Raw genomic sequence first — 27426 nt, 5'->3', positions numbered from 1 at the left:
AACTGCCATCCTGTTTTCTGAACACACACACACATTATATATATATATATAAGATTTTATTATACAATCTGGTTAGAAACTCCACTGCCATTGCTCCTAAACACTTCCCTTCCTATACTGGTATGTAATCTAGACTACCTGCCTTTCTACTCTTCATAGCTGCCCTCACTACATCCTTACTAATACCTACCACTTCCTGATTTACTCTCTTCACATCATTCAGCCTTTTCGCTCTCATTTTCTACATTAATCAGCTCCTCCAAATATTCCCTCCACCTTCTCAACACTCCCCTCACCCTAACCTGCTGTACATCCTTTCCAGCTCAGTCCCTTTGTCTGTCCAGTCGGGAGACGTTCTTTTCTTCTACATTAGTGTTTAACCTCAGGTATAGCATGCTATATGCCCTCTCCTTAACCACTTCTCTTTTTAGCTTACGGTGCATCTCCTTGTACTTCTGTCTACTTTCATCATCAACCATCTGAATTCCTTTTCACCATCTTTCTCCTTATATATTTCCTGGAATTCATAATTTCACTGTCAAGTCTTTTTATCTTCCTTCAGCCCCTTTCACACCAGGCCTGCATGGAGTTGCATTTGTGCTGCGTATCTATTACACAGGAAACGCCGCGTATGTTGCATGCAGCAGGGGAGACAGCTTGGCCCACTTCTTCTTCTGTGGTTTTGAAGCTTCACTTCCAGCAAAGTTCCACCCTGCTCAGCGTGCCGCTCTCGTTGGAGCGACATCTCTGCTATTTTGGCATTGTGGGATAGCTCACCCACAGATTGAGCTCACCGGACTATTTTTGCCTGACCCAGTTTCCGGTTGTTGCTGGATGAGTGTGAGTATTGACTTACAATCATTTAGGCGTAAAAACACACGAGATACACAAGTTCTGGTGCCAAACGTACTCTTGAAGTTTTTTGTTACCCATGAAAACACACTGTCATCAAGGTCCGGGAACTACTTTTTGCGTAGGAATTCATCAAGCACGTCGGCTGCGGGCACGTACTAACACAGAATATCCAGAAACTGGATAGTTGTTCAGCCAAAAGGAGAGCGTCCACTTTTAGCTTGCAATAAGCTAAGCTCGTGGTGCACGTGAGAGTAAGGCAAAATTCAGCAGAGTGCAGCGGGATGAATAAAATCTAGCAATGCAGGTATGTACTGATAAAAAAACCGAAAAGGATTTTTCGCCGGACTGGTGTAGGGCAGCGCACAATTGTGGAGGCTTGGTGTACAGTAGGGCAGTGTTAGGTAGACTTGCATACAGTAGCGGAGTGTTGTGTACGCTTGCATACAGCACTGCATCCAGTGCTCTGAGCCGAATGTCCTTGAAAAAATTAAACGTTTAATTTTTTCTATCCATTTCACAGACCCCTTTGCATCCCTCAGCGTATTGCCACGTAGGGCTGCATAAGCTCAACGTAGTCGGTACACTGCATTACGCAACTCTGCATTGGCTTGGTGTGAAAGGGTCTTTCGTCCATCCAGATGACACACCCATTACCTTCCTAGCTCTCTCCTTGACCAACTCTGCAGTACTTTTCCAGTGGTTCAAAATTACTTCTCCATCCAATGCCTGTCTCACCTCCATGAATTTCACATGACAGTCTTCCCCCGTCAGGTCAAATCAACAATTTCTTTTCGGTTGGATATCCTACACAGGATATGATCCACCTTGTACCCTTCTTTCTTAAACTAAGTATTCACAACAGCCATTTCCATCTTTTTTGCAAAATATTCTTTCAACTTCCCTTCCACATCCCTGTCCTTGACACCATATCTACCCGTTTACTTCATCATCACCTCTGTTCCCTTCACCATCATGCCTATTGAAGTCTACTCCAATCAGCATTCTTTCATGTTTTGGTACATGTCCTATTACTTCATCTAACTCTCTCCAGAAATTTACACTCTCCATCTTACAACCTACCTGTGGGCCATATGCACTGATGACATTCGTCATCACCCTTTCAAGTTTCGAACTTCACACATCACCTTGTCAGACCCCCACTTAACCTTCAACACACGCTTAATATGCTCTTCTTTTAGAATTACCCCAACACCATTTCTCCTTCCATTCACACCATGATACAAGTTGGACCCACCTCTGACACTGATGTTCTTACATCCCTCCTACTTGGTTTCTTATATGAACAATATGCCTACCTTTCTCCTCTCCATCATACAAGTCAACTCTCTCCCTTTATTAGTCATAGTGCCAACATTTCCCGACTCACTTCCAAATTTTCTCCTGTTCCGCTGCCTCCGGACATGTTTCCTCCTCGACTTCGCCCAACAAAGGTGGTGATGGTATAGTGGTTAAGTGTTGGGCTTTAGACCAGAGCATCTTCAGTTCAAAACTCAGCCAGACCGTCAAATCAATAAGGGCCCTTAGGCAAGGCCCTTAATTACCTAGTTGTTCCCGGTGTGTAGCAGCTCCCTGACATCTATGTGCGAGTGTGTCTGGGTGAATGTGAGGCATAACTAAACGCTTTGAGGTTCTGATGCAGATGGAAAAGCACTCTAAGTGCAGTCCATTTAACAAAGCTGTATATCTTAAAAAAATGCATAACCTACAAACATCTGGATATAAAAATATCTAAATAATAAAATGTAAAAAAAAACAAAACAACAAGGGTACTTAAAAAATTATTGCAAAATTTAAATTTTGACTTACAATATATTCATTCAGGTTGGGACTCCGACGAGGGCAGTCACATCTCCTCCACTCTCCCTTGTGTCTGTTCTCTGCTTTGACCTTCAAGTCCCTACTTCACTAGACTGTGAATTCCTCAAATTATATTGGATTCTGGATCTATTGGACTACTATTGGATTAACCATGGAATTGATCAGCTGGTCTCTGAACTCTATTGACACCATTTTTTCTACAAGAAGGTCAGGACCCGGGGGATCCTACCTGCCTAGATGGAATGTATCCTGCGAGCTATGTTCTCGACTCCTGGAGTTACTGGTGTGTGGCATGCTTGGCACCTTTCTCCGTTGAGGATGTCGAGGATTTATTCATTTTTTGGCTTATGTGCTGCCCTGATCTACCGGAAAATTGGCAACACAGTGGCATCAAGATCAATGGTCCCTCGCTTGTCCGTCATGATTAACGAGGTTGGCAAGGCAGTGCATTCTCAGACTGCGATGACTCTTGAACTCAGCCGCAAATTGGATGATATCTTGGAGCAGATGCGTGCCTTGCAGTTGAAGTTTAAGATTTCAGAGGCCGGTGAATATTCTTAATTCATAATCGGGAATATTCTTAATTCATAATTGTGATTTGGTTGTTCAAGTGGAACTGTTAAAAGTGTTTTTCACTGCTCAAACCATAACATTACAGGCTTATCAAGCCTGAAGTTCAAATTGCCGACTGTTTTCCTCCAGAGGAATTTCTTTGGCCTGGGGATCATTTGGCTGTTTCTTATCTCAACTCACAAACTGCTTTTCACAGGATTGAAGCATGCTCCATTACCTCCCCCCACCCCCTCAACACTCCCCACTCCGGCGCCTGCTCACGTCACTCCTTTCCCCTTCTGCGGGGGCGGTGCAGTTTTAGCTGCAGCCCCCGTTACTCCCCCCAAAACAACAGCAGCGCATCTCCGGGTTGCTGCGTGGCCTTCACCCACTTGCCTCAATTCGGATAACAAACTTCTTCAAACTTAGTGTACATAAACAACGTCAAATGTGTATGGGCTGTCTTTAATTCTGATGTGTGCCATTATTACAGTAAACAAGTAATAATTGTGGACTAATTGCTGTCTGAGGTAACTGGAGTGTAAATGTAATTTCTCCACTGTGAGATCAATAAAGTATATCTTATCTCAATATTATAACTGACACAAAATACAAACTCTGACTTTACAAATTCTGTCATTTATTATTTACAGTCATAATTGTTATCCAATACCTTATAACTGATACAAAATTAAAATTTTGGCTTGGCATCATAATTCTGCTTCTGTTTATTCATTTCATTAAAAGAAAATCAGTACAGGGGGTATTTCAGAAAAGTAGAATTTATCAATTCTAGCTAATGGCTTTTTACTCTGGCAAATCTGACCAGGTGTGACCAGGTTTATGCTATAAATACAGGCTTATGAGGAGGTGAAATTATCATTACCAAAAACTAAATACCGTGGCAGTAACAACAGAAGGAAGCATGCATGACATACAGAATGCGTAAGACCTAACATTTTAAATTTAATAACCACGATATTACCTGAAACTGTCCAGAATAGCCTAAGCATTTGACGGACCCACCAATGAAACACATTAAATAATTTAAAATCAAGGAAAACCTTGATTTATAAATGCTGAAAAAGACAGAATGAAAATGTGATTTCTTTCATTATTTTCAGGAACATTTTTAGGCTACTGCACCAGTGTTTCCCAAAATGTTACATATGAGCCACAATGCAAAGGGAGGAGACTGAACCTCAAACAAATGTGATTTGATGTACAATTATATTTAGTTTCCTTTCTTCCAACATTTTTTGTTTTTTCTTTTTTTAAAGTTTTTATTCAGTAGCCTCCAGGCTACTGCTAGTTTTAGTTACAGTGCATCCAGAAAATATTCACAGGCATTCACTTTCTCAACATTTTGATATGTTACAGCCTTATTCCAAAATTGAGTAAATAAATTTTTCCCCTCACCCCATAATGACAACATGAAAAAGGTTTTATTTTAAGTTTTGCAAATTTATAAAAAAAAAACAAACAAACAAAAAAAAAAAACTAAGAAATCACATGGACATAAGTATTCACACCCTTTGGCAACAATTACAGCCTCAAGTCTTCTTGAGGCTTTTTGTTAAAATCTATTACTGAGCACCTCACCTTTGCTAAGATGCTGAGTAAACAGCATGATTATTGCACAGACGTGCCTTAGACTGGACACAATAAAAGGTTACTCTAAAATGTGCAGATGTTGCACAAAAAGACCATTAGGTGCTGAACCACAGTGTGGTCAACAGGTGATCTGTCTCATGTAGATCGTGCAAGAACTGAGATGACCTCCAGGAATTGTGTACAGATCCTTGCAGCATGGGGCTGTGCATGAACATGCTGCAGCACAAGATGATGGGAGATCTCAACTGTAGAACATCGGACCTCAGGGCGACGTCACGGCATCTATGCATTCAAACTGCCATCAATAAAATGTACACAGGTTCCTTCTCCATACTTTATGTTGTGGGTCACTCTGTTCACAATGCTGACATCAGCAAACTGCTCGTCCACAGTGTATACACGCCACCTGCCTGGCGTACAGCGTAAACATTGGATTCATCTGAGTGACGAGAAAAAAAATCAAGTGACATTAAAGTATTTGCCCACTTATCGGTTATGACAACAAAGTGCTGTCAGGGAGGACGATAAACACTCAGATGAGCTTCCCTGAGATGATTTCCAACAGTTTGTGCTTAAATTCTTTGGCTGTGCAAACTATTACATCAGCTATCTGGGTGGATGGTCTGAGATCTGAAGAAACCGCATGTGGCGGTCCTGGACTGGTGTGGTTAATGGCCTACAGTTACACGGCTGGTTAGATGTACTGCCAAAACTGACACGCTGCACCTGCCACGTCAAACAAACATGTTGCACTTATGTTTTTTGTGGCTGCACAGTGTTAATCCAAGTCTCACAGCAGTCACTGCACTCGGCACGGCTTCAAACATTCTGTACTACTTGGACAGGGCTTTTTTGTTTTGTCCATGTCTGTTTTGCCTGCTGCGTCCACCTGTGCGCTGTGCATGCAAATGGGTTTCCGCATAAGAAAACCTCTCACTTCTCAGTGCACCCACTGTAGGGCAGTGCGACTGTGATTATGTGACTAAATCCAACCCTTGGCACTCAAATGTTGCATCACTCCAAAAACAAAAATTTATTAAAACATGCTAAATGTACTTGCCCCCAAAACACACACACACACACACACACAAATCAATATTTTCTCAAACCTGTATTGTTGAGCCAGGCATTACTGAGGTGGCATTGTGTTCCGACTTTCACCTTGATGAATCAAGTCTTCATCAAGATATTATGTAGACAAGTTTTCAGAGACTCTGCCCCCTGGTGTTGGCAATTAGAATCAAAACACCCAATACTGAAATGTTTTGAGGTTTTAGAGAGGTGACATTTATTACCAAGTTTCACCTTCATACATAACATCTTTATGAAGATAACCCTTGTGCATCTCTCTCACACTCACACACACACACACACACACACACACACACACACACACACACACACACACACACACACACACACACACACACACACACACACACACACACACACACACACACACACACACATATAAACAAACCAAAAAAACTGGGACTCAAAAGCCTTATTTTGAGATCAGAAACTCTACAGTTAGTGAAAGTTTTCACTGGTAATCTCCTCACTGAGTATATATAATACATTTACCAAAACACAGTACATGATTAGCTTGATACTGAAGAGACTGTAGACAGCTTTAATAAGTAAAGATTTAGGACAGACACAACAAAGCCACAACCTGAGCAAATAGAACAATAATACTAATTCAAAGAGGAAATATTATATGTTGACCAACAACATTTTAAAATCTCAACATTGACGCACAGTAGCAGACAAACGGGCTCAAACTTGTTTCAGGGAGAACACGCACCTTTTTAAACCTCAGCTTTGTTTTGTTTTTTTTTTTAAAGATGTTTTGAGGGTCATCGTTTCACTCAGAACAAAAAAGAATTTAATTGGTGCATTGCTGACTTAGAATGCAGACAACACCGCAGTCTAATGCTGCATTTACACATAACGATGACAAGTCAGGAACACCACGAATGTAAATTCATGACAGGGATCACAAATTTGAATTGAATTGGATGATTTGGGGCAGAGGCATCAGGTGCTGGCACGGAGTGCTGCCACTGTTACGATTAATGGCACGAATTGCTGGCGATTCATCTGGAATGATTATGCACCGTCACGAATATTGTCCTGCGCTGTTGCGCACCATTGTGAATTGTCACGTACTGCCCCAAAACTGTTTACCTACCTGTAAACAAACTGAAGAAATGCGGTGCGGCAGGGTTTATAACAATTGTGAGCGCGCACCTGTGAGAAATCAGTGATTCGTAGTGGGGCACAGTGATACGCGACACCGCATGAACCATGTGACCATCTTGTCAGTTTTTGACAGCTTTCATGTAACGATGCCCGACAGTATGGACTCTAAGAACCATCAAGAATACACTACGACTGCTGTCACACTCCGTTACAGATCACCATGTATCGAGGCGCTCAGTTGTGAACTCCAGGAATCGGGGATATTTGTGAAATTCGTGCAAGATTTTTTTGCCAGCCAAAAACATGCTCCACGAATATCACATGTCACATACCGACATGCACTGTTAGAGAACCTATTCAGATGCGTTAAGTCTCATTAAGAATGTCAGGAATGTGCCACAGATGACGGGAATATGATATTCAGAAAGCATCCTGCCTATGCGTAAGTGCAGAATAACCAGCTAAGTGACAGGACGGGGCAACAAGAAAAACTCATCACTGAATAGCTGAGGAGCTTGTTTTGTTAGACCCTGTGCCCCTCATCAGCAGTATTAAAAAGGATAATTACATTTAATCATGTAAACATGCACATTTACCTCTGCAGGGAAACTGTCCGTGCAACTGGACACTTCTAATGTTGCCTGTTCAGTGGGGAAAATAAGCAGTTTCCTCAGTATTCTTCATGCCAAGTCCAATAACACTCAGTAGCTGGTTAGCCTGTAGCGGTGTTTGCATTCTACATCATTAATGTGCTGATTAAGTTTCGACCAAATGATAATATGTCCCCCAAAACCTTTAAAAATAGAGCCAAGATTGAAAAAAATGTCAGAGTTGTCCTATAAACTAACAGCAACTACAGTTAATGACAATAAAATGAACGTCATGACAGCTCCCTCAAATATCCTTAAAAAAAAAAAACCCATAAGAGCCAGTTTTTATAAGTCAGGCATGTGGTTTATGACCCCTTCAGATTTGTCCAATTTTTTTTTTTTTTTTTTTTAAATGGGTAGATATGTTAAAAACAAATGCAAATCACATTTTTTAATCCTTGATAGGGTCTGCTTTTTTTTTTTTTTTTTTTTTTTTTTAGGAAGTCCTGGAAATCTGGGGTCAAAATGAGCCAAATGGCGAAAACACAAAATTTAGGTTTTCAAATGCTCAAATTTCCGTGCGTCAAATTGATTTTCATTTGTGTTAGTCTATCAGGTATGGACTCTTCAAAAATGTAAAAACTTTGGCAGCTGACTCAGGGCGCAGGCCATAGGTGGCACTGCAAATCACAATTTTTTGTAATTGTGCATATTTTCACAGGGGCGGTGTGGCCTGCGCCCTTCGTCAGCCAAGGTCTTTCATGCATATAATGATAAATTAGGACCTGTAACTTTGATTTTGCTGAAAATTTTGGTGGCTGACTTTGGCCACACAAGTATAGGGGGCGCTTGTTGCCTCCAAAATGCAAAATGACCACTTTTTCGCATAGTGATTTCCCCATGCGCCTTAAGTCAAAAGTAATAAAATATGGCTCATATTGTCACTCAGCATCTCTAGTTTCAGTGGTAAAGAGAGTTTTGTGGCTGTTTTTTGTATTGAACCTTTTTACACGAGTTTTGTTGGACCACTTCACGAAGAGGCCAGATATGGTAAATTGGCAACTTCCTCTGATTTTCATGAAACTTGCAGTATTTGGCAAAAATGAACACTTTCAAATAACCATATATTTCATGATCCATTTGTCCTATTGTCATCAAAGTTTTGTACATTTTTCATAAGAACCAAACCTTGTTTATTTTTTGCAGTTTAGTTCCTATTTGGCCACCAGGTGGCAGCCTACAGCAAGAATGGCTTGTGACACTGCACTCAAACTTACAGAAGCTTGTTTACCTTGTTATGGGAGCAAATTCCGCAAGTTTCATTAAAATCGGAGATAGTTGCCAATTTACCATATTTGACCCCAAATTTCCAGGACCAAAAAAAAAAAAAAAAAAAAAAAAAAAAAGCAGACCCTATCAAGGGTACAAAATGTGATTTCTGTTCCTTTCCAATGTATATCTACCCATAAAATTTTTTGGGACAAATCTGAAGGGGTCATGACTCACCCTGTAATAGAAATCTGCCTGACTCTTATAAAAAACTGGCTCTTAAAGAGGTTTTTTTTCCTGTGTACTTTTATACCAATATATGATTTCATCCTTAAATATGTTGCGGTAAACATACATACAGTGACTCATACTGCAGCAGTTCTCATAAAACATTAAATTGATGAGTATTACAGCAATCTCATTTGTTCAACACAAATACATCAGTACACATGAAGATATTGCATAAGGTTAGGGTTTTTTTCTTTTACTCAAGTATCACTACAGTTGTGAGAAATGGCTTCTTAGGTAAAATTATCATCTGCATAAATAACAGCAATATACTAAGTCAACCCCAAACCAAGGAGGCTGGACACGAGTAGAATACTGGAGCGGAATGTTTAAAACCGGGCTGCACTCAAGGTAAAGGGCAGGCAGACGTGTTTGAACACAAGGTAAAAAATAGATCTATCATCTATATTTACAGTCAAGAAGATATGTGTTTGGACAGAAACCATTTTTTATATCAAGTCCACCACAATGGAGTTGAAATGAAACAATCAATATGTCCTTGTCATGTGAGGAGATGAGGAAGATGAGTGGTACAAGAGTGGGACTGTTACCCAAAAATCTGGGGTTCAATTCACATTGAAGCTACCAGTTTGTGTCCTTGACAAGACACTTCACCTGCACTGTCCTAGACCACCCAGCTGTAAATGGGTACCAGCCTCAGATGGGAAAGTAACAAGTGATGGATTGTTGTCTGTTCAGTTGGCAGCATAGACTCTCAACCACTTCCTTGTACGATATCTAAAGGTAACAACGGGCTCTGACAGGGCTCAGGACCTGTACAGGACTTACATGTAGTTGGTGGTACACCAGTGTATCAGTCATCACTGGTGCGATGGTGTACCACAATATGAACTGAGCAATACTGTGAGAAATCAGACCAACAAGAACACCTGCCAGGCCAAAAATATATATTTATATAATATAATATAATATGTATTTATATTTCTTTTCACCTTTGACTTTTCCGTTATGAATTTGGCTGTTTGTATATGAGTGAATTTCTGTTATGCATGGGTGTCTAATAAATTCAAATTTATATGTATATATATTTTTAATCATGCCAACAAAAATTTGTATCAATTATTTCAGTGCAGCTACAGCTTGGATCAGCAGCACTGAGGCTGTGATGATCAAAGCTCAGTTTTTTCCCCCATTTCATAACACCTGTTCAATATTTTTATTCTAAATGTACCGCATTTTCCGGAGTATAAGTCGCACCTGTTAAAAAAGGCCTGTTGAAGCCGCACTGGAGCATAATCACGTTTTTTCAGTATTATCAGATAATTAATCTGGGATTTTTTGTACACTGCAGCAGTGTATGTCTTATTATTGGCATTTATTCTTTTAATATTAACAGGTTATTAATTGAGCCAGCAAGGTTAAGAAATCGTTTATTATGGCTGTTTTTAAGCTGCATCGTCAAAATTTAATAGATATTTATGGAGTATATTCATGTCCAACTTGGTTTTCCTAATCATGTTTTTAGCTTTCTGGTTTGTAAAGAAGTTTCCAATCTGTTCTTGACTGTTAGGAGCTGTGTTTTCATCTTGTTGGGCTTCATTTTGCATGTCCACTTCAATCTTGTTTGCTGTTAATTCCTCTAATTCAACGAGGGAAAACATCAAATGTCAAAGTTGTAAATCTGATACGTGATTCGGACTGATTGTCATGGTAACGGTCTGATATGGGAAAATATCAGACCGGAAATCAGCCAATCAGAGCAGACGTAGCGTCGTAGCCATATAATAATATAGTTTATTTTGTTTAGTGCTTTCATTCATTTTAAAGTCTTATATAAATAGTTACTATAATTATTATTCTGAATAACAAATACATGATTTTTCGGTATACAAGTCGCACCTGAGTATAGGGTCATTTAAAAGCCTCAACAATCTCTAACAAAACAACCACAGATGTGTTAAACATTTAAAACTGTAAAAATCTTTGATTCATGAATCTTTTCATCCAGATTTTAACTTTGAAGGTGCAGATATGAAAACGTAAAAGATATAATTGAAATTGGTTTTGCACAACACGAACCTCTTTAATCATGAGCTTATTTGAGCAAGACTTTAATATGGACTATTTTAATTTCCAAGTGTTTGAGGTTTAATATTAAACATCTACCAAGTCCCACAATTCCATGAGTGCTTTCACGGACATTCTCTTGCTATGAATATAGTTTAGGCCTGAGAGTTTATCTATGACCTCTGCTTCATATGTAACAGAAATACAACCCAGATGCTTTCATTTTACCTCGCATTAATAAGCTCCACCCAGATACATTCAATATTGAGAATGCATATTATTACTCTCCTATATCTCCCAATTGACAATGACACTTTCCATGGTTTTAATGAGCAAAATATACATTTTTTTTTAATAACATAAAAGGACAGGATATGCTTGTCCTCCCGTAACTCTGAGGAAAAAAATAAGTAATACTGTGATATAACACCATCACTGTCCAAAAAGGCAAAAAATACTATGATATTAATTTTAGGTCTTACAGCCCACCCCTGTTTGACTGCGTCATTTCAGCTCCATTGTGGTGATGTACAGAGGCAAAATATAAATTGCTGTCCAACTGCTTATAAACCTGACTGTACTCGTTAAACATGCAGACTGTGAGCTGCATCACATCCATGCAACCAGTTTAATCTCAAAGCCGTTGCATGTCTGGCTCTGAGGGCGCGCATCAAGGCAGCACAATTAATTCTCTAAAAACGGTTTAAATATCCTCTTCACATATAACATCTATCAGTAACAATTCATTGAACAGCAACTCATCTTAATGTGATTATACAGTAAATACTACAGCATATTTGGTCGGTTTTCTACTTACTTTATATTGTAAGGAGCACTGTCAGACTTTGATTAGTACATAAATATTTGAATTTCATCTATACGTTACCTCATCTCCTTGTCTAAATCGAAACACTGAAATCTAATTGTTCAGTTATATAGTTACAGACTTTTAAAACGTTTAATGTGTAACATTTAATCTATTGATTTTTTTTCAGGCAGGCAAAGCCAATGAAGTAGTCTGATTAATAAAGTACACAAAAGTGCAAAACAGCATAGTACAAAGAACATTCTGTTAAGATAAATTCTGAACAGACAATTTAACAAACATAGTAAATATGGCTCCCTTTGCTGCTAGCTTCCTCTTGTGTTTTTACTTAAAAAAAACAAACAAACAAACATAAAAAAAAACAGCGGCATCAAGAACGAACACTTAAAGGGTGATTCAAATCCCTGTTCTGGTCAAAGTTATACATGTTCTTAACTTTCAAGTTAAAGTTATGCTGAATAAAAGTGGAAAATTCTCATCAAAGTGCCACAATGTTGTCACTCACTCCACCCCACCCCCCCCAACAACAAAAAAAGGTTTGCATTGCTTGTGTAGATATTTGTAAAGAACATACAGTAGAAACTGGAACACAAGACCACGTCTTCAGTACGGAATTTGGTTCTGGTAGTACTGCAGCATGTCGTACGTTTTGCTCCTGTTGGTGGAAAACAGAAATGTAGATTAACGCTGTATATTCCTGAATAATTCATACACTTGTGATAAAGCTTTCATGTGAGAGGATGGAAAACTGTGTGAAAATTATAATTTTTTTTAATCACCTGCTGCTGAGGAAACAGCTTTGGATGACTTTGATGATGTATGCCGCTGCTTCTTTCTCACTCATTTGAGGATTAAAGCGTCCTCTGATAAAACACAGAACATTCAAAACACAGTTTCTAACATACGGTGCAGCACTGTACAAATGTTTTAAGCATTTGACAAAAGGTACTGCAAAAATGTTTTGGGGGGGGGGGGGGGGGGGTTCAGTAGGTAAAAAGAAAATCCTATTTGAAGTGTTCAAATATTTTTATCCAACAAAAATCCATTAAGATTTATTTATTTATTATTTTATTACATTTTTTTATTCTTTTATTTAATTTTTGATTTAAAAACCTAATAAATCATCAAATCCCAAATCTCATTTCAATAATTCAATTGCTTGATTTAATTAATTTATTAAAATAATTTCATAAATAAACTTGCTTTGTTGACATGCTTATACAATTTTGGTATCAACAGTTGCAGAAACTCAAGTTTTTTTTCTCTTTTGCAGATTATTCTTCTTCAAAATTCAAAAATTATTAATGTAACTTTTGATATTATAAATATTTGAAACCAATGAGTGTTTTTTCATGTTCACCCTGTATATAAACACACACACACACACACACACACACACACACACACACACACACACACACACACACACACACACACACACACACACACACACACACACACACACACACACACAAATCATCACTTTGTGAACATGTTTAGGTCATCTTACTAACTTGAGGAGTTTAATAGTTTGTCCTCTGAAACATGGCAGTCCAGTGTCCAGCATGAGGGTCACTAAAGAAACCACAGCGTCCATGTAGGGTCTACGTGTTGACAAAAAAACAAATAAGAACAAAATTCAAGAACTTACAGAAAGTAAGAAAGCAATAAAATACAATATAAAACATCCCTTATGTTGATTTTTATCCACACCTTCAATGATAAGCAAACTCTCACAACCCTCAAGTGATTTAAACCAAGAACCCCAAAAACTCAGCAATCACTGTGTTACAGGGGCAGCATGAAATTCTGCTGTGAGCACTTTCTTACCGAACAGACAGATATCCACGGACACACATCTCCATGAACCATTTGAAGGGCGTGGCCTCCATCTTGCCTCCCATGATCATCACCATCTCATCGGTCAGCTTGATGTCTGGCTCCCAGCCCAGGTTCCCACCAGGAGAGCTCTCAAACATGAAACCAAAGTCTGAGCAAACACACACGTCAGTGGAAAAAATATTAGCATTCCCAAAGCGTTACAGTTCAGTGGCCCATATATGCACTTTGTATAAACAGCACAATGAATAATGAAGACAGACCTTAAGTCACACAACTTTAATCTTATACTCAAATTCTTTTGTGCAAGTTTCTAAGTGCAGGTTTCTATATGCTCTTAAATATGATCAATCTGTCTTTATTAGTTGGCTATGTACCACAGGCTTTTAAGGTGGCAGTAATTAAACCATTACTTAAAAAGCCATCACTTGACCCAGCTATCTTAGCTAATTATAGGCCAATCTCCAACCTTCCTTTTCTCTCAAAAATTCTTGAAAGGGTAGTTGTAAAACAGCTAACTGATCATCTGCAGAGGAATGGTCTATTTGAAGAGTTTCAGTCAGGGTTTAGAATTCATCATAGTACAGAAACAGCATTAGTGAAGGTTACAAATGATCTTCTTATGGCCTCAGACAGTGGACTCATCTCTGTGCTTGTTCTGTTAGACCTCAGTGCTGCTTTTGATACTGCTGACCATAAAATGTTATTACAGAGATTAGAGCATGCCATAGGTATTAAAGGCACTGCACTGGTTTGAATCATAGTTATCTAATAGATTACAATTTGTTCATGTAAATGGGGAATCTTCTTCACAGACTAAGGTTAATTATGGAGTTCCCAAGGTTCTGTGCTAGGACCAATTTTATTCACTTTATACATGCTTCCCTTAGGCAGTATTATTAGACAGCATTGCTTAAATTTTCATTGTTACGCAGATGATACTCAGCTTTATCTATCCATGAAGCCAGAGGACACACACCAACTAGCTTTACTGCAGGATTGTCTTACAGACATAAAGACATGGATGACCTCTAATTTCCTGCTTTTAAACTCAGATAAAACTGAAGTTATTGTACTTGGCCCCACAAATCTTAGAAACATGGTGTCTAACCAGATCCTTACTCTGGATGGCACTACCCTGACCTCTAGTAATACTGTGAGAAATCTTGGAGTCATTTTTGATCAGGATATGTCATTCAATGCGCATATTAAACAAATATGTAGGACTGCTTTTTTGCATTTGCGCAATATCTCTAAAATTAGAAAGGTCTTGTCTCAGAGTGATGCTGAAAAACTAATTCATGCATTTATTTCCTCTAGGCTGGACTATTGTAATTCATTATTAGCAGGTTGTCCTAAAAGTTCCCTGAAAAGCCTTCAGTTAATTCAAAATGCTGCAGCTAGAGTACTGACAGGGACTAGAAGGAGAGAGCATATCTCATCCATATTGGCCTCTCTTCATTGGCTTCCTGTTAATTCTAGAATAGAATTTAAAATTCTTCTTCTTACTTATAAGGTTTTGAATAATCAGGTCCCATCTTATCTTAGGGACCTCATAGTACCATATCACCCCAATAGAGCGCTTCGCTCTCAGACTGCAGGCTTACTTGTAGTTCCTAGGGTTTGTAAGAGTAGAATGGGAGGCAGAGCCTTCAGCTTTCAGGCTCCTCTCCTGTGGAACCAGCTCCCAATTCGGATCAGGGAGACAGACACCCTCTCTACTTTTAAGATTAGGCTTAAAACTTTCCTTTTTGCTAAAGCTTATAGTTAGGGCTGGATCAGGTGACCCTGAACCATCCCTTAGTTATGCTGCTATAGACTTAGACTGCTGGGGGGTTCCCATAATGCACTGAGTGTTTCTTTCTCTTTTTGCTCTGTATGCACCACTCTGCATTTAATCATTAGTGATTGATCTCTGCTCCCCTCCACAGCATGTCTTTTTCCTGGTTCTCTCCCTCAGCCCCAACCAGTCTCAGCAGAAGACTGCCCCTCCCTGAGCCTGGTTCTGCTGGAGGTTTCTTCCTGTTAAAAGGGAGTTTTTCCTTCCCACTGTCGCCAAGTGCTTGCTCACAGGGGGTCATTTTGACAGTTGGGGTTTTTCTGTAATTATTGTATGGCTTTGCCTTGCAATATGAAGCGCCTTGGGGCAACTGTTTGTTGTGATTTGGCGCTATATAAATGAAATTGATTTAATTTGATCTAAGAGAAATGGCCCTTATTTCAGTAACAGGTCAACACTTACTGTCCTGTGAAGAGAAACTTTGCAGAATGTAAAGAATAAAATCTGGATATCACTTTCACTTGTGGTGACATAATGCAGAAAGAAAATGTTTTTGTACATTGTGACTTGTATGATCCAATAAATAAATAAAAATATGGAACTCTACAACTGGTCCAAAAATCTGCTTGAGGGACAGTTATGACATAGCAGGTCATGCACCATAGGAAAATTTTGTCTTGTTCACACATCAATGCCGGGACCACACAAGAGTTTCTCAAAGTCTTTCTCAAAGATATTTGAACACACTGACAGGAGGAACTAGGATTTAATACACCTGATCTGATTTAATACAACTGTGGGAATTAACATCCTGCTTGTTTTTTACAGAGCAACACTTGAGAGCCTCATTTGTTATGGGATTACAGCGTGGTTTGGTACCCTGTCTGTCCAGTTGAAAAACAAGCTTGCTCACATCCATTAAACAGTCATGAAAGTAGTAGGACTAAAAGATTACCTGCCTATTCAAGCCTTATATGAAGAGGCAGTGGTAAGAAGTGGGAAAATCATTTCAAAGGACCCAGAGCATCCTCTTCAGTGAATATGTCCTGCTGCCTTCAGGACGGAGACTGAGGGTGCCACAGTGTAGGACTAACAGATTTAAGTTGTCCTTTGTCCCATCTTCTATTAAACTGCTGAACACTAGATCTTCACGTACATCAAATTCTCTGCACAGTACTTAACCTACACTTTACCAACTCTGTGGCTGAATGTGTGTTGTTTGTATCTGTTTTATTGGGGTTTTTTTTGTACTGTTTTTAAGCAATATGTAGCACTGTGCCCAGGACAAATTTCCCTTTGGGGACAACAGAGTTTTTTCTATTCTATTCTATTGATAATGGACAACCCGCTTTACCAAATGAACTTCGGTCATCCTAAAACTGAAAAACAAACAAACTTAAATGAGGCATATGGTGCATCCAGAAAGTATTCAGTATTCACTTTTTCCACATTTTGTTAAGTTACAGCCTTATTCCAAAATGGATGATTTTTTTTCCCTCAAAATTCAGCAGCAGGAACTGGGAGACTAGTCAGGATTGAGGGAAAGATGAATGCAGCAACGGACATAGACATCCTTGACCTCAGCCTGGGGTAACGGTTCATCTTTCAGCAGGACAATGACCCTAACCACACAGCCAAGATATCAAAGGAGTGGCTTCAGGACAACTCTGTGAATGTCCTTGAGTGGCCCAGCCAGAGCCCAGGCCTGAATCTGACTGAACATCTCTGGAAGATCTGATAATGGGTGTGCACCGACACTCCCCATCCAACCTGATACAGCTTGAGAGGTGCTGCAAAAAGGAATGGACAAAACTACCCAACGATAGGTGCAGCAAGCTTGTGGCATCATATTCAAGAAGACTTGAGGCTGTAATTGCTGCCAAAGGTGCATCAACAAAGTATTGAGCAAAAGGTGTGAATACTTATGTACATGTGATTTCTTAGTTTTTATTTTTAATAAATTGGCAAAAAAAAAAAAAAAAAAGAAACAACAAAAAACCTTTTCATGTAGTCATTAAGGGGTGTTGTGAGTAGTAGTTTGAGGGAATAATTTAATTTACTTTATTTTAACATTTATTTATTTGTTGTAATATTACAAAAAGTGGAAAAAGTGAAGTGCTGTGAATACTTTTCGGATGCGCGGTACAGTCTGAGATTTTTATCAGCACAAAATCTCAGACAGATGTAAATAGTGGTGAGCTGATAGTGACATCTGACAAACACCTACAGAAAGCAAATACCTCACTCTACCTGTTGGGCAAAATTACACCAAAAAAGTCTACCAAAACCAATAAGTCATTCATTATACATCACACAGCTTTCAAACAAATCACATCACCTTATTGCATTCATACCAATGGCAAATGTGATTACACAATATCTAAAATCCCAGTTGTTACACTTCTTCAAATTCACCTGTGTTTTGGCATTTCCTGGAACAGAACTAGAGCCCAACTTAGATGGATTTATTCTGTAAACAATCATGTCAATACCGATATGTTTGTGAAAGGCTCATATCGGCTGATACTACTGACCAACTGATATATCTGTGGGGCTCTACACAGAACCTCCCGCAAACACCACACAGGCTCTATTCTTACATTTCATAAGTAAAACTCTGATCATAAGTAAAAGTTAAAACCAAATGTGCGTGTATGAATGTGTGATGGAAGCAACGTAATTATAGGACACAGTGTTCCAGACCGATGTGGATGAGATGGCCTTTGCTGTCCAGCATGATGTTGCCGTTGTGTCTGTCTTTAATCTGAAGCAAGAACAGCAGCAGACTGTAGGCGGCCATACTGCGGATGAAGTTGTACCGCGCCTGTGGAAAGGAGAAAACGTGAGATCACACACATTTTGCTAGAGTTAACGCTGGCTCACAGATACTTAACATTTACAAAACATTTCCCTCCCTACCTGCGGTAATAATAAATAACCATGAAGGCGTTTGGCAGTGATGCTTCTCTTTGAAACAAAGGATCCATGCAGGTTAATAGAACAATGGTCAAAGCATTAAACCAACACACCTTCTGAAAATCCAGGGTGGATTCATCTCCGTACTGGTTGCAGAAGTAATCGTACATCCCGAAGTCAGTCTGCCGGCCAAGTTGGTCCCGGGATTTACAGTCTGGGATACACTCGATCACGCCACACTGAAGCAAAGATCAGTTCACAAATAAATGACTGTTAAAATAAAATTCTGGACTATTTTTCATTGAGGAACTTTTCACTTTATGTTGCCTTTCCTTCCGTCCACTTCCTGTGACCCCTGACATTACTGCCCACACTGTCAGTTAATACTGAATCTCTGCTCTGTACACCTTAGCAGAGTTCATTTTTAAACCCAAATAACACAATGCCCCAGACTCTAAACAGACGATCACTTGTTTTGATGTTCATAAAAGTGAACCTGGTTGTGTTCCCACCATTAAGCTGGACTTGATTAAATCCACTCCGTCTGTCATCAAGCTGTCTCACTGATGAGACCTCATGAGATGTTATATTTTTATTTCAGTCTGTTAGTAAGATATCTCAAAAGAATATGAAATGTGGAGGAGAAGCCGGTCATGGGTCACGTGAAACCTGATTCATTTATGGTGTGGATCCAGATCAAGCTCTGGATCTGGCCTTTGATCTTGGATATTTGAAAAGGACATGAACGATGCAAAGGCAGACTTTGGGCTAAGGACGAGTTGATTACATATGGGTGTGGATTTGAATCAACGGATGAATTTTGCCCTTTATCTTTGGGCTTTGATCTTGATTTATTTGATTTGATCGTAATCCTGATTACAGCAATCAGGATCATCTTGCAAAAATGTCAAACAGCAAACTGCAATTAAAACATAACCTCATTGTGAAAGTTCAAAGATCAAAATCCAGGATGAAAGTTAAGCAATCAATATCCAAAGTAAGAGATTCAAATCAAGTACCAGATCACAGCGCAGGATTAAAGATGGGTAGTCAGAATTAAATGACGGCTCAAGATCAAAGAAAGTTTTTTAAAGAGACCATGTAAACAGAGAACTGTTGAAGGAGGAAAGATTTCTTTGACTGCCCTTCTAGTTATAACAGAAAAAAAAAAACTGATTGGCAAAGCTTAAAAACATGCATGCTATCAAAATTATGAACATTTTAACTGGCCACAGGATCTTTAGGTGGTGGTACAGAGTAAAGAAAATCTTACCCCTGGTGCAGTTGCCACCACTCTGTAGGGGAAAACAAACAGATCAAGACCCACTAACTGGAAAATATTCTTGAAAAGTCCAATAATCTGCAGAGCGAGCATGTCCTGTAGTGGAGAGGAACAACAACAACAACAGAAAGATCATACAAGAGGAATTTAGACTTCAGAGTCTCCTCCCCTAAAATGTTACATTAAATATCTCAGTGTGTTTCACATTAACTCAAACATCGTGAGAGTGAAAATACACAGAAAAATGTGATTTATTTTCATAAATACTCTGACCTCCACATTAATTCAGTGGTGTTACGGCAGTAACGCTATCCTGGACTGTCTCTGGAGAGATCAATTTGTGCATGTCTGCATACAAAATTACACTGACATTAACAGGATTTCAGAAAGAAATGCAGGATGGCAAAACATTTTTACTAGGTCCGGGTATTTAACGATGCTCCTCAACTTTGATTACTAAAAAGTGCACAGTGACACCACCCAGTCTCTCTTGAATAAACTGATTAAATTAAAACATTAAGTATGGAAGTATTGTATTGTAGAGTAGAATCCATTCTGTTTTTGTGTGGCTCTGGATACAACTGCATATCTTGGAAATTTTTGCTTTGGATGAGGCTTTTTCCAGTACGTTTTGTTAGTTTCACAACAGGAAATACAAAGAGAATAATGTGAACATGCATGAACAATATTATAAAATGTACAAAATGATCAGAATTTAAAACAGTTATGGACATAGGTTTACATACGTCTTATCTTAAAATGTTTAAACCCAGTTGATCAAACTATATGTGGATTATGTCAGACAGATTATCTATTTAAAAACAGTTGGATTTGGAATGGATTTCAGTTTTTATTCACAATTTCAGATTTTCACTGGGTTAAAAGTTTACACAGTCCAAGTTGAATGCCTCTTTAAAAAGCAGGAAAGATTCCATAAGATTTCAGAAGTGAATGGAATTATTTATAAAAGCTTTTAAATGACAAACTGGCAAGATAAAGGGTTGATTGGTGAAGCTTTGGCTGCATTAAAAAGTCCACCTCTAAACCCAGTGCCTGGATCTCCACAAGTCCTGTTCCTACTTTGGAGCCGTCTTGAAAAGATTAATGGAACCATCACCAACTGTACATGCTATTGCACAACAACATAAGACAGAGATCATACGGGGTTTATATCACTGAGGAAGGAGGCCTGAATTAACAAACATCAGAGCCCCAGCAAAGGAACTGATGGAGGTCAAAGCATGAAATGTGACATCAGTCACCTTTAACAGAGCACTCCACTGCTGTGGCATAAAAGACCGCTGACAAGGAAGGAAGAAATTAATCCAAAACTGAATTTAGAAACAAAATATTTAATTAAATCAATAAAGACATGGTTCAGCATTTTTCCTGGTGATCAACTGTAAGCCTGGTCAAGGTTTTTACGTTGATTTTAGAGTAATGGCTTTTGTCTGTGGCCAGCAGCATTTTAGGACATAGTGCGATGTTATGTGTTTAGAAAAGTTGAGGTTTGATTTACATACCAGTGATGAATGATAGTTAAACCATTCTCTGAATCCTCTGCCCACCCACTCTATGATAATCTGCTAATAGGTTCCAGCAGGACCACCGGCAGCATGAACTCACACAAAATATACCTGAATGACTGTACTACTGCTAATACACCTTTATTTCCACTTCAACTTCTGAAGTCACCCCCAAGGAGGTCACAAATCAGACCAGTAGCTGCTGGGAGGTTTGAGTTTGAGATGTGTCTTCTTACAATACTGTTTGTCTAATGGAAGCCAGAAACATCTGAAACTGTTTTGTAGGTGCGGTGATGCTTTATGTATTGGTCTTCATTTTACCTTCTACGTTAAATGAGCAACGTGTACATGTGGTTTGGTGTTAAAGACACAGTACCTGTCGACAGTCATCTCCCACTTTGAAGATGGCAGCCTGCCAACAAGCTCTGCGTGTTCCATCTGGGTTCTCCTCTCCATCTTCTGTGGAGTCCATGTGGCAGCTAAGACCCTCCCGTTCCAGTTCATTCACCCCACAGCGCTTCACCTTAAACTTGGCTAGATAGGGAGCTTTGGCAGCACTGCGACAACACAGAATACCATGAGATAAATACAAGTATATTGCATTAACTATTTAGGAATGGGAGCCATTTCTATGCAGTCTGCCATTCCCAGAGGGCATAAATAATTAGACAATTTAATGATGAGCAGTTTCACGGCCAGGTGTTGTCTGTTCCTTTCATGGCAAAATAACCAGATGAAAGGTATCGAGATAGTTCCAAGTGTTGAATTTGCATCTGGCAGCTTTTCATAGGAACTCTGACATAGGCCATAATTAGGCTAAAAATCAAAATCAACCTATCAGACAGATAAGAGAAACTTGCCCAAAGTGTCAAAATCAACAATGTGGTATATTCTTAAAAATAATGAATGTCCTGCTGATAAGCAACAGCAAAAGGCCTGGAAAATCACGGTGCAATTTTTTTCCTGGGTGAAGAAAACTCCCTTCACAGTATCTAGCCAAGGTAAGAACACTAAGAGTATAAGGTGCAAACCATGGGTACCACTCAAGAGTACAAAGACCAGAATAGACTTCTCAAGAGAACATCTTAAAAACCCTGGCCAACACGAGAACAAGATTCTCTGGACAGATGAAAGCAAGATTAACTTGAAGCAAGATGATGGGAAGACTATGGAGAAGAAAGGTGTGGCTCCATGGGCATGTATGGCTGCCAAAGGGTCATTAGTGTTTAATGATCACGTGACCGCTGATAGAAGTACCACAATGAATTCTGAAGTATTTGGGGCAGGGGTCTGCCACATGGGGCTCTTTAACCCCTCTGCAGCGGCTCCCCTTACCTTAAAGGCTCTGTGTCAGTGAATGTTTTTGTTTTTTGTCCTGTGAGGCAGCATCTTTTAAGTAGAAAATTTCAGAGGATTTCAGACTGAGTCACGCTATGACATAACTGGAGCACCTTGGCAGGCCTCCAATCACACGGCGTATCTTCACAAAACAACTAAAATAAAGCGAGCCACACAAAACATGAAATATGTTGGTTTCATACAGTCTGCAGTTATGTAAATAGAAGTCAAAGAAAATGTCAGGATCATTAGGATCCCCCCTCCCCCAACACCAGATTTTCTGTAACATCCCAACTTTTTAGATTTGGGGTTGTAAAAAACAAACAAAATTAAAAAAAAATACAAAACTGTATACAAAAAAACCTTAGAAGCTGTGTTATCTTTATTCATTCATTTTAAAGGTCAAATATGTTTTGCGGCTCCAGAATAATTTTATTTGTGGAAGACGGGACAAAAATAGCTCTCTTGACAGTAAAGGTTGCAGATCCCTGATTTTGGGCTATAATATCCATTCAGATTATAGACTGTACACATACTGGACAAAGCCTACATGAAGCCACCAACAGGTCTCCTATAGAGACCTGGAACAGCCGACATGAAGCCAGTATCTGGGCATCGCCATGTTGACGGCAGTGACACGATGAGCTCATTAATGCATAAAGGGGTGGAGTCTGGGTGGCTCAGTGTGTGATGAAAAAAGCCTGAACATGCCCCTCTCTTGGAGTCTGCCCACCTAACAGGCTAACCTCGGTTCGGGTGTTTATTAAATAAGATTGTTGAGGACTGCGTGGTGGTTCACTTAACGATTTACTTTGGTGTGGATATAAAAAGTTATGAGACACTAATTTCCTCAGTAACCCTACATTAACGAGACCTAACGCATGAAGCTACCGACAGCTGCTACAATTGCTAACGCCGTTAGCATACAACATTAAATAGAACAAGAGCTTCATTCAGTGTGAATATTGCAACAGAAACATCTTAGATGATCAGTCAGGATGTTTCACCACACAAGAACTATTATTCCAGGTGTTTGTACTAAAATACTCAAAACAAAACAGACACAGTGCTCCACAACGGCTAGCAGCCGCACTGAACGGACTGAGTTACGGTCGGACACTACGAGAGCCGCAGATGCTAGGCTCAGCCGCTTTCAGTCAAAGTGGCCACGCCTCCAAATTAAAAAACTTTGTCTTAAAACATCTTCAACTAAGAAGCTACAAAATAAATAAATAAAAATCACCACCATACAGTTGTCATGGAGGAGGAAATTATAGAGCCCAAAACCGTTATTTGTACAAGGCTATAGACATGTTTATTTTTCCTCTAAAGTTGGACATTTTAACATGGACTCCTATGGGAATGTGCTCTGTTTTAGAGCCAGCCTCAAGCAGCCAGTCAAGGAACTGCAATATTTTTCACTTCCAGGACGGCCTCATCTAACGCCATTGAAGTTTACTGCTCAGATCAGATTCAGTCAAATGCTGCCAAACAGAGAAGGATGCTTCAAAGTGCAGATGGATCATTATCCATCTGACTCAAGCGCTTCTGCCAAAGGAAACCAAAGTCAGTTTCTCACTCAAAGAAATTCACTCCTCAGTTAGTGATATTTCAATTCCACTGCAGTGGTGTACAGAAGGAAAACTACAAACATTGTCAGTCTCCAGGTACTTATGTACCTGACTGATAATTCAAGTCCAGAGAACTCAGCAGTTTTAAAACTCATTTGTTCCTACCATTACCAAACTTAAATAATGCTGCTTGAAGCTGAGGGGAGTTTGTAACAGTTTCATGGTGTTTTACTATGGGGTGTGCAATATGTGGTTGTAATGTGCATTGTGTATTACTGTGGCATGTGTGCAATATTCTTTACGCACAGTTATTGTGTGAGTGGCACAGTTGTGCTGCCTTGTTTATATGTAATTAGTTTTACTGTGATTACGAAGCCATTTGAGTCCAAGTTGAATTTCTTCCGACAGGGACAATTAATTGTATCAAACTGTATGAATTTGTCAAAAATATATATATATGTATATAAATAATAAACCTCTCATCACCTCTGCATTGGTGTTCCAGACTTGTAGTCGATGTCGAGGACAATGGCTTCAGGATTACTTGGTAGGTAACAGCCTATAAAACACACCAAGAGGAGGCAAACAACTGTAGACTATACAAAAAGGGTCACAAACATCACATTACATCTTAAATTTACAATTGACTTAGTTATACATTTAACTGTTTTCCTTTTACAAATCCTTCTCTTATACCTAAGAGAAGCAAGTTCTATGCAGGCTCTGAGGTCCGCGTTTACCCCCAGATACATCAGCATTAAGTGAATGAGAGTCTACTACTCTCGCTGGATGGGACGTCACTCCATCGCAGTTTACTTCTTTCTCCAGCGCTGATGCCCATTTATAGCCGGGTAAACTCGGACAACACAGATGAAATGTCTTGTGGAATTGGTCTACACATTGGTCGTCCAACTTCTATCCCAGAAAGCCACCTGCTCGAGAAGACCCAGGACATTTTAATGGTGGGACGCAGCATTAATGACCTGTTATTTTATAAATAGTTACCTGGCTGCACTTTGATATCAGACAGAGCTTTGAGACAAGCCCTTTTTCTCTCGTCCCCCTTTGGAACTGGCCTGAAAGACAAACAACGGTCGTCAAATCACACAACATTTCTTCCTTTCCAGGATTTTCCAAATAGGAATAGTGAAGCTTTTGCTAGCTGGAGCAAATGAATTTACTTTATAACTGCAGACACATTTGTGATCTTGTTGAAGAAGTCAAACTCCCTCTGGTAGAAGTCCTTTGCTGGGCCCGACAGAGAGCCTGTGATCTCCTCAACCATCTGCTCCAACAGCTCCCCAATGTCCGCTACGTACAAAGATTAATGAGACGATGTAATTACACCAATTTAACTAGTAGACTTAAACACAATAAGACAGAACATGAATTTAGCATATATGAGCCAAATACACAACATGCTGCTAAAATAACACAAGTGACAAGAAAGAAATACAGGTCTATTAGAAAAGTATCCGACCTTATTATTTTTTTAAAAACCATATGGATTTGAATCACGTGTGATTGCATCAGACAAGCTTGAACCCTCATGCGCATGCGTGAGTTTTTTCATGCCTGTCGGTTGCGTCATTCGCCTGTGAGAGGCTTTGAGTGAGGAGTGGTCCACCCTCTCGGCGGATTTTTATTGCGAATAAATGTCTGAACGATTTGGAGCTTTGCTGCATCAATTTTTTTCCAGAAACTGTGAGAGACCTCCAGGTGGACACCGTTCAAAAAAATAATATGGCTTTCAGGGACGATTTTATGGGGATTAAACAGATTACGTAGTGTTACTGCCGCTTTAAGGACTGCCCACAACTCCTGAGAGCGCGGCGCTTCCAGCCCCCATCGACAGGCTGACACCCCGCTGGAACAACCAGATCATTTCCAACGTGAAGGCTTTGTTGATCCGGGACCTCGTCTGACTTTCACAAAAGGCAGAAGATGTGGACATCAGCGCTTTTTCGGCACATTCCACCGTTACAGGAGTTTTTTCATGGAAAGAAAAGCGGAGGGACGCGCCACGGAGCCGTTCATTACAAGGGACAAAACCACCTTGGTGTTGGTCTCTCAGGACGGCTTTCAGGTGGATTTCAGATGGATTCCGGTTGCTTTCCAGTCATGGGAATATCCGATTGTGAATGAGCTGGACATGCCAGAACATGTCCCGTGAGGCTTCATCACGGCGTTGCTTTGCGCCGAGCGGCTGCACCGCGACGCGCGGAACTCCTTCGCACGTCTGTCTTAATGTGTCGAAAAAGTGCTGATGTCCATGTCTTTTCACAATTCCTGTGCTAATCAGATGACATACCGGATCAAGACAGCGTCCAGTTTAAAAATGAACGGCACATTTCACTGTTACAGGAGTTTTTGTCATGGAAAGAGAAGCGGCTCCACCGCGTGTCACGGTGCAGCCGCTCGGCGCAAAGCAACGCCGTGAAGAAGCCTCACGGGACATGTTGGGACATGTCCAGCTCATGCACAATCACAATTGGATATTCACACGACTGGAAAGCAACCGGAATCCGTCTGAAATCCACCTTTAAGCCGTCCTGTGAGACCAACACCGAGGTGGTTTTGTCCCGCGTAATGAACGGCTCCGTGGCGCGTCCCTCCACTTTTCTTTCCATGAAAAAAACTCCTGTAACGGTGGAATGTGCCGAAAAAGTGCTGATGTCCACATCTTCTGCCTTTTTGTGAAAGTCAGACGAGGTCCCGGATCAACAAAGCCTTCACGTTGGAAATGATCTGGTTGTTTGTGCGGGGTGTCAGCCTGTCGATGGGGGCTGGGAGCGCGCCACACTCTCAGGAGTTGTGGGCAGTCCCTAAAGCGGCAGTAACACTCCGTAATCTGTTTAATCCCCATAAAATCGTCCCTGAAAGCCATATTCATTTTTCGAACGGTGTCCACCTGGAGGTCTCTCACAGTTTCAGGAAAAAAACTGATGCAGCAAAGCTCCAAATCATTCAGACATTTATTCGCAATAAAAATCCGCCGAGAGGGGTGGACCACACCTCACTCAAAGCCTGCTCACAGGCGAATGACGCAACCGACAGGCATGAAAAAACTCACGCATGCGCACGAGGGTTCAAGCTTGTCTGACGCAA

The 27426-nt window shown here is 39.9% G+C and overlaps 1 protein-coding gene across 2 annotated transcripts in view; it reads right to left on the bottom strand.

Annotated features, from left to right (window-relative positions):
• Nucleotides 1–6473: 6473 nt before the first annotated feature.
• The window catches only part of pi4kaa (phosphatidylinositol 4-kinase, catalytic, alpha a), a 59748-nt gene continuing 38795 nt past the window's right edge, over nt 6474–27426 (bottom strand). Inside the window, exons 44-54 of one of the 2 annotated variants that reach the window (XM_034192338.1) lie at nt 25500–25629; nt 25324–25394; nt 24805–24877; nt 21786–21966; nt 19875–19979; nt 18715–18840; nt 18389–18509; nt 13897–14056; nt 13581–13670; nt 12846–12929; nt 6474–12721 (exon numbers count right to left, since the gene is read on the bottom strand). In XM_034192338.1, the coding sequence (XP_034048229.1) occupies nt 12670–12721; nt 12846–12929; nt 13581–13670; nt 13897–14056; nt 18389–18509; nt 18715–18840; nt 19875–19979; nt 21786–21966; nt 24805–24877; nt 25324–25394; nt 25500–25629 (1193 nt within the window). In that variant the 3' untranslated portion in view covers nt 6474–12669. The remainder of the gene's footprint in view (nt 12722–12845; nt 12930–13580; nt 13671–13896; nt 14057–18388; nt 18510–18714; nt 18841–19874; nt 19980–21785; nt 21967–24804; nt 24878–25323; nt 25395–25499; nt 25630–27426) is intronic. The other variant, XM_034192339.1, reaches the window with a different exon arrangement.

Source organism: Thalassophryne amazonica, chromosome 17, assembly GCF_902500255.1.
Source record: "Thalassophryne amazonica chromosome 17, fThaAma1.1, whole genome shotgun sequence".
NCBI lineage: Eukaryota > Metazoa > Chordata > Actinopteri > Batrachoidiformes > Batrachoididae > Thalassophryne > Thalassophryne amazonica.
The sequence above is the reverse complement of the archived record's forward strand: the minus strand, read 5'-3'. Positions and strand labels throughout refer to the sequence as shown.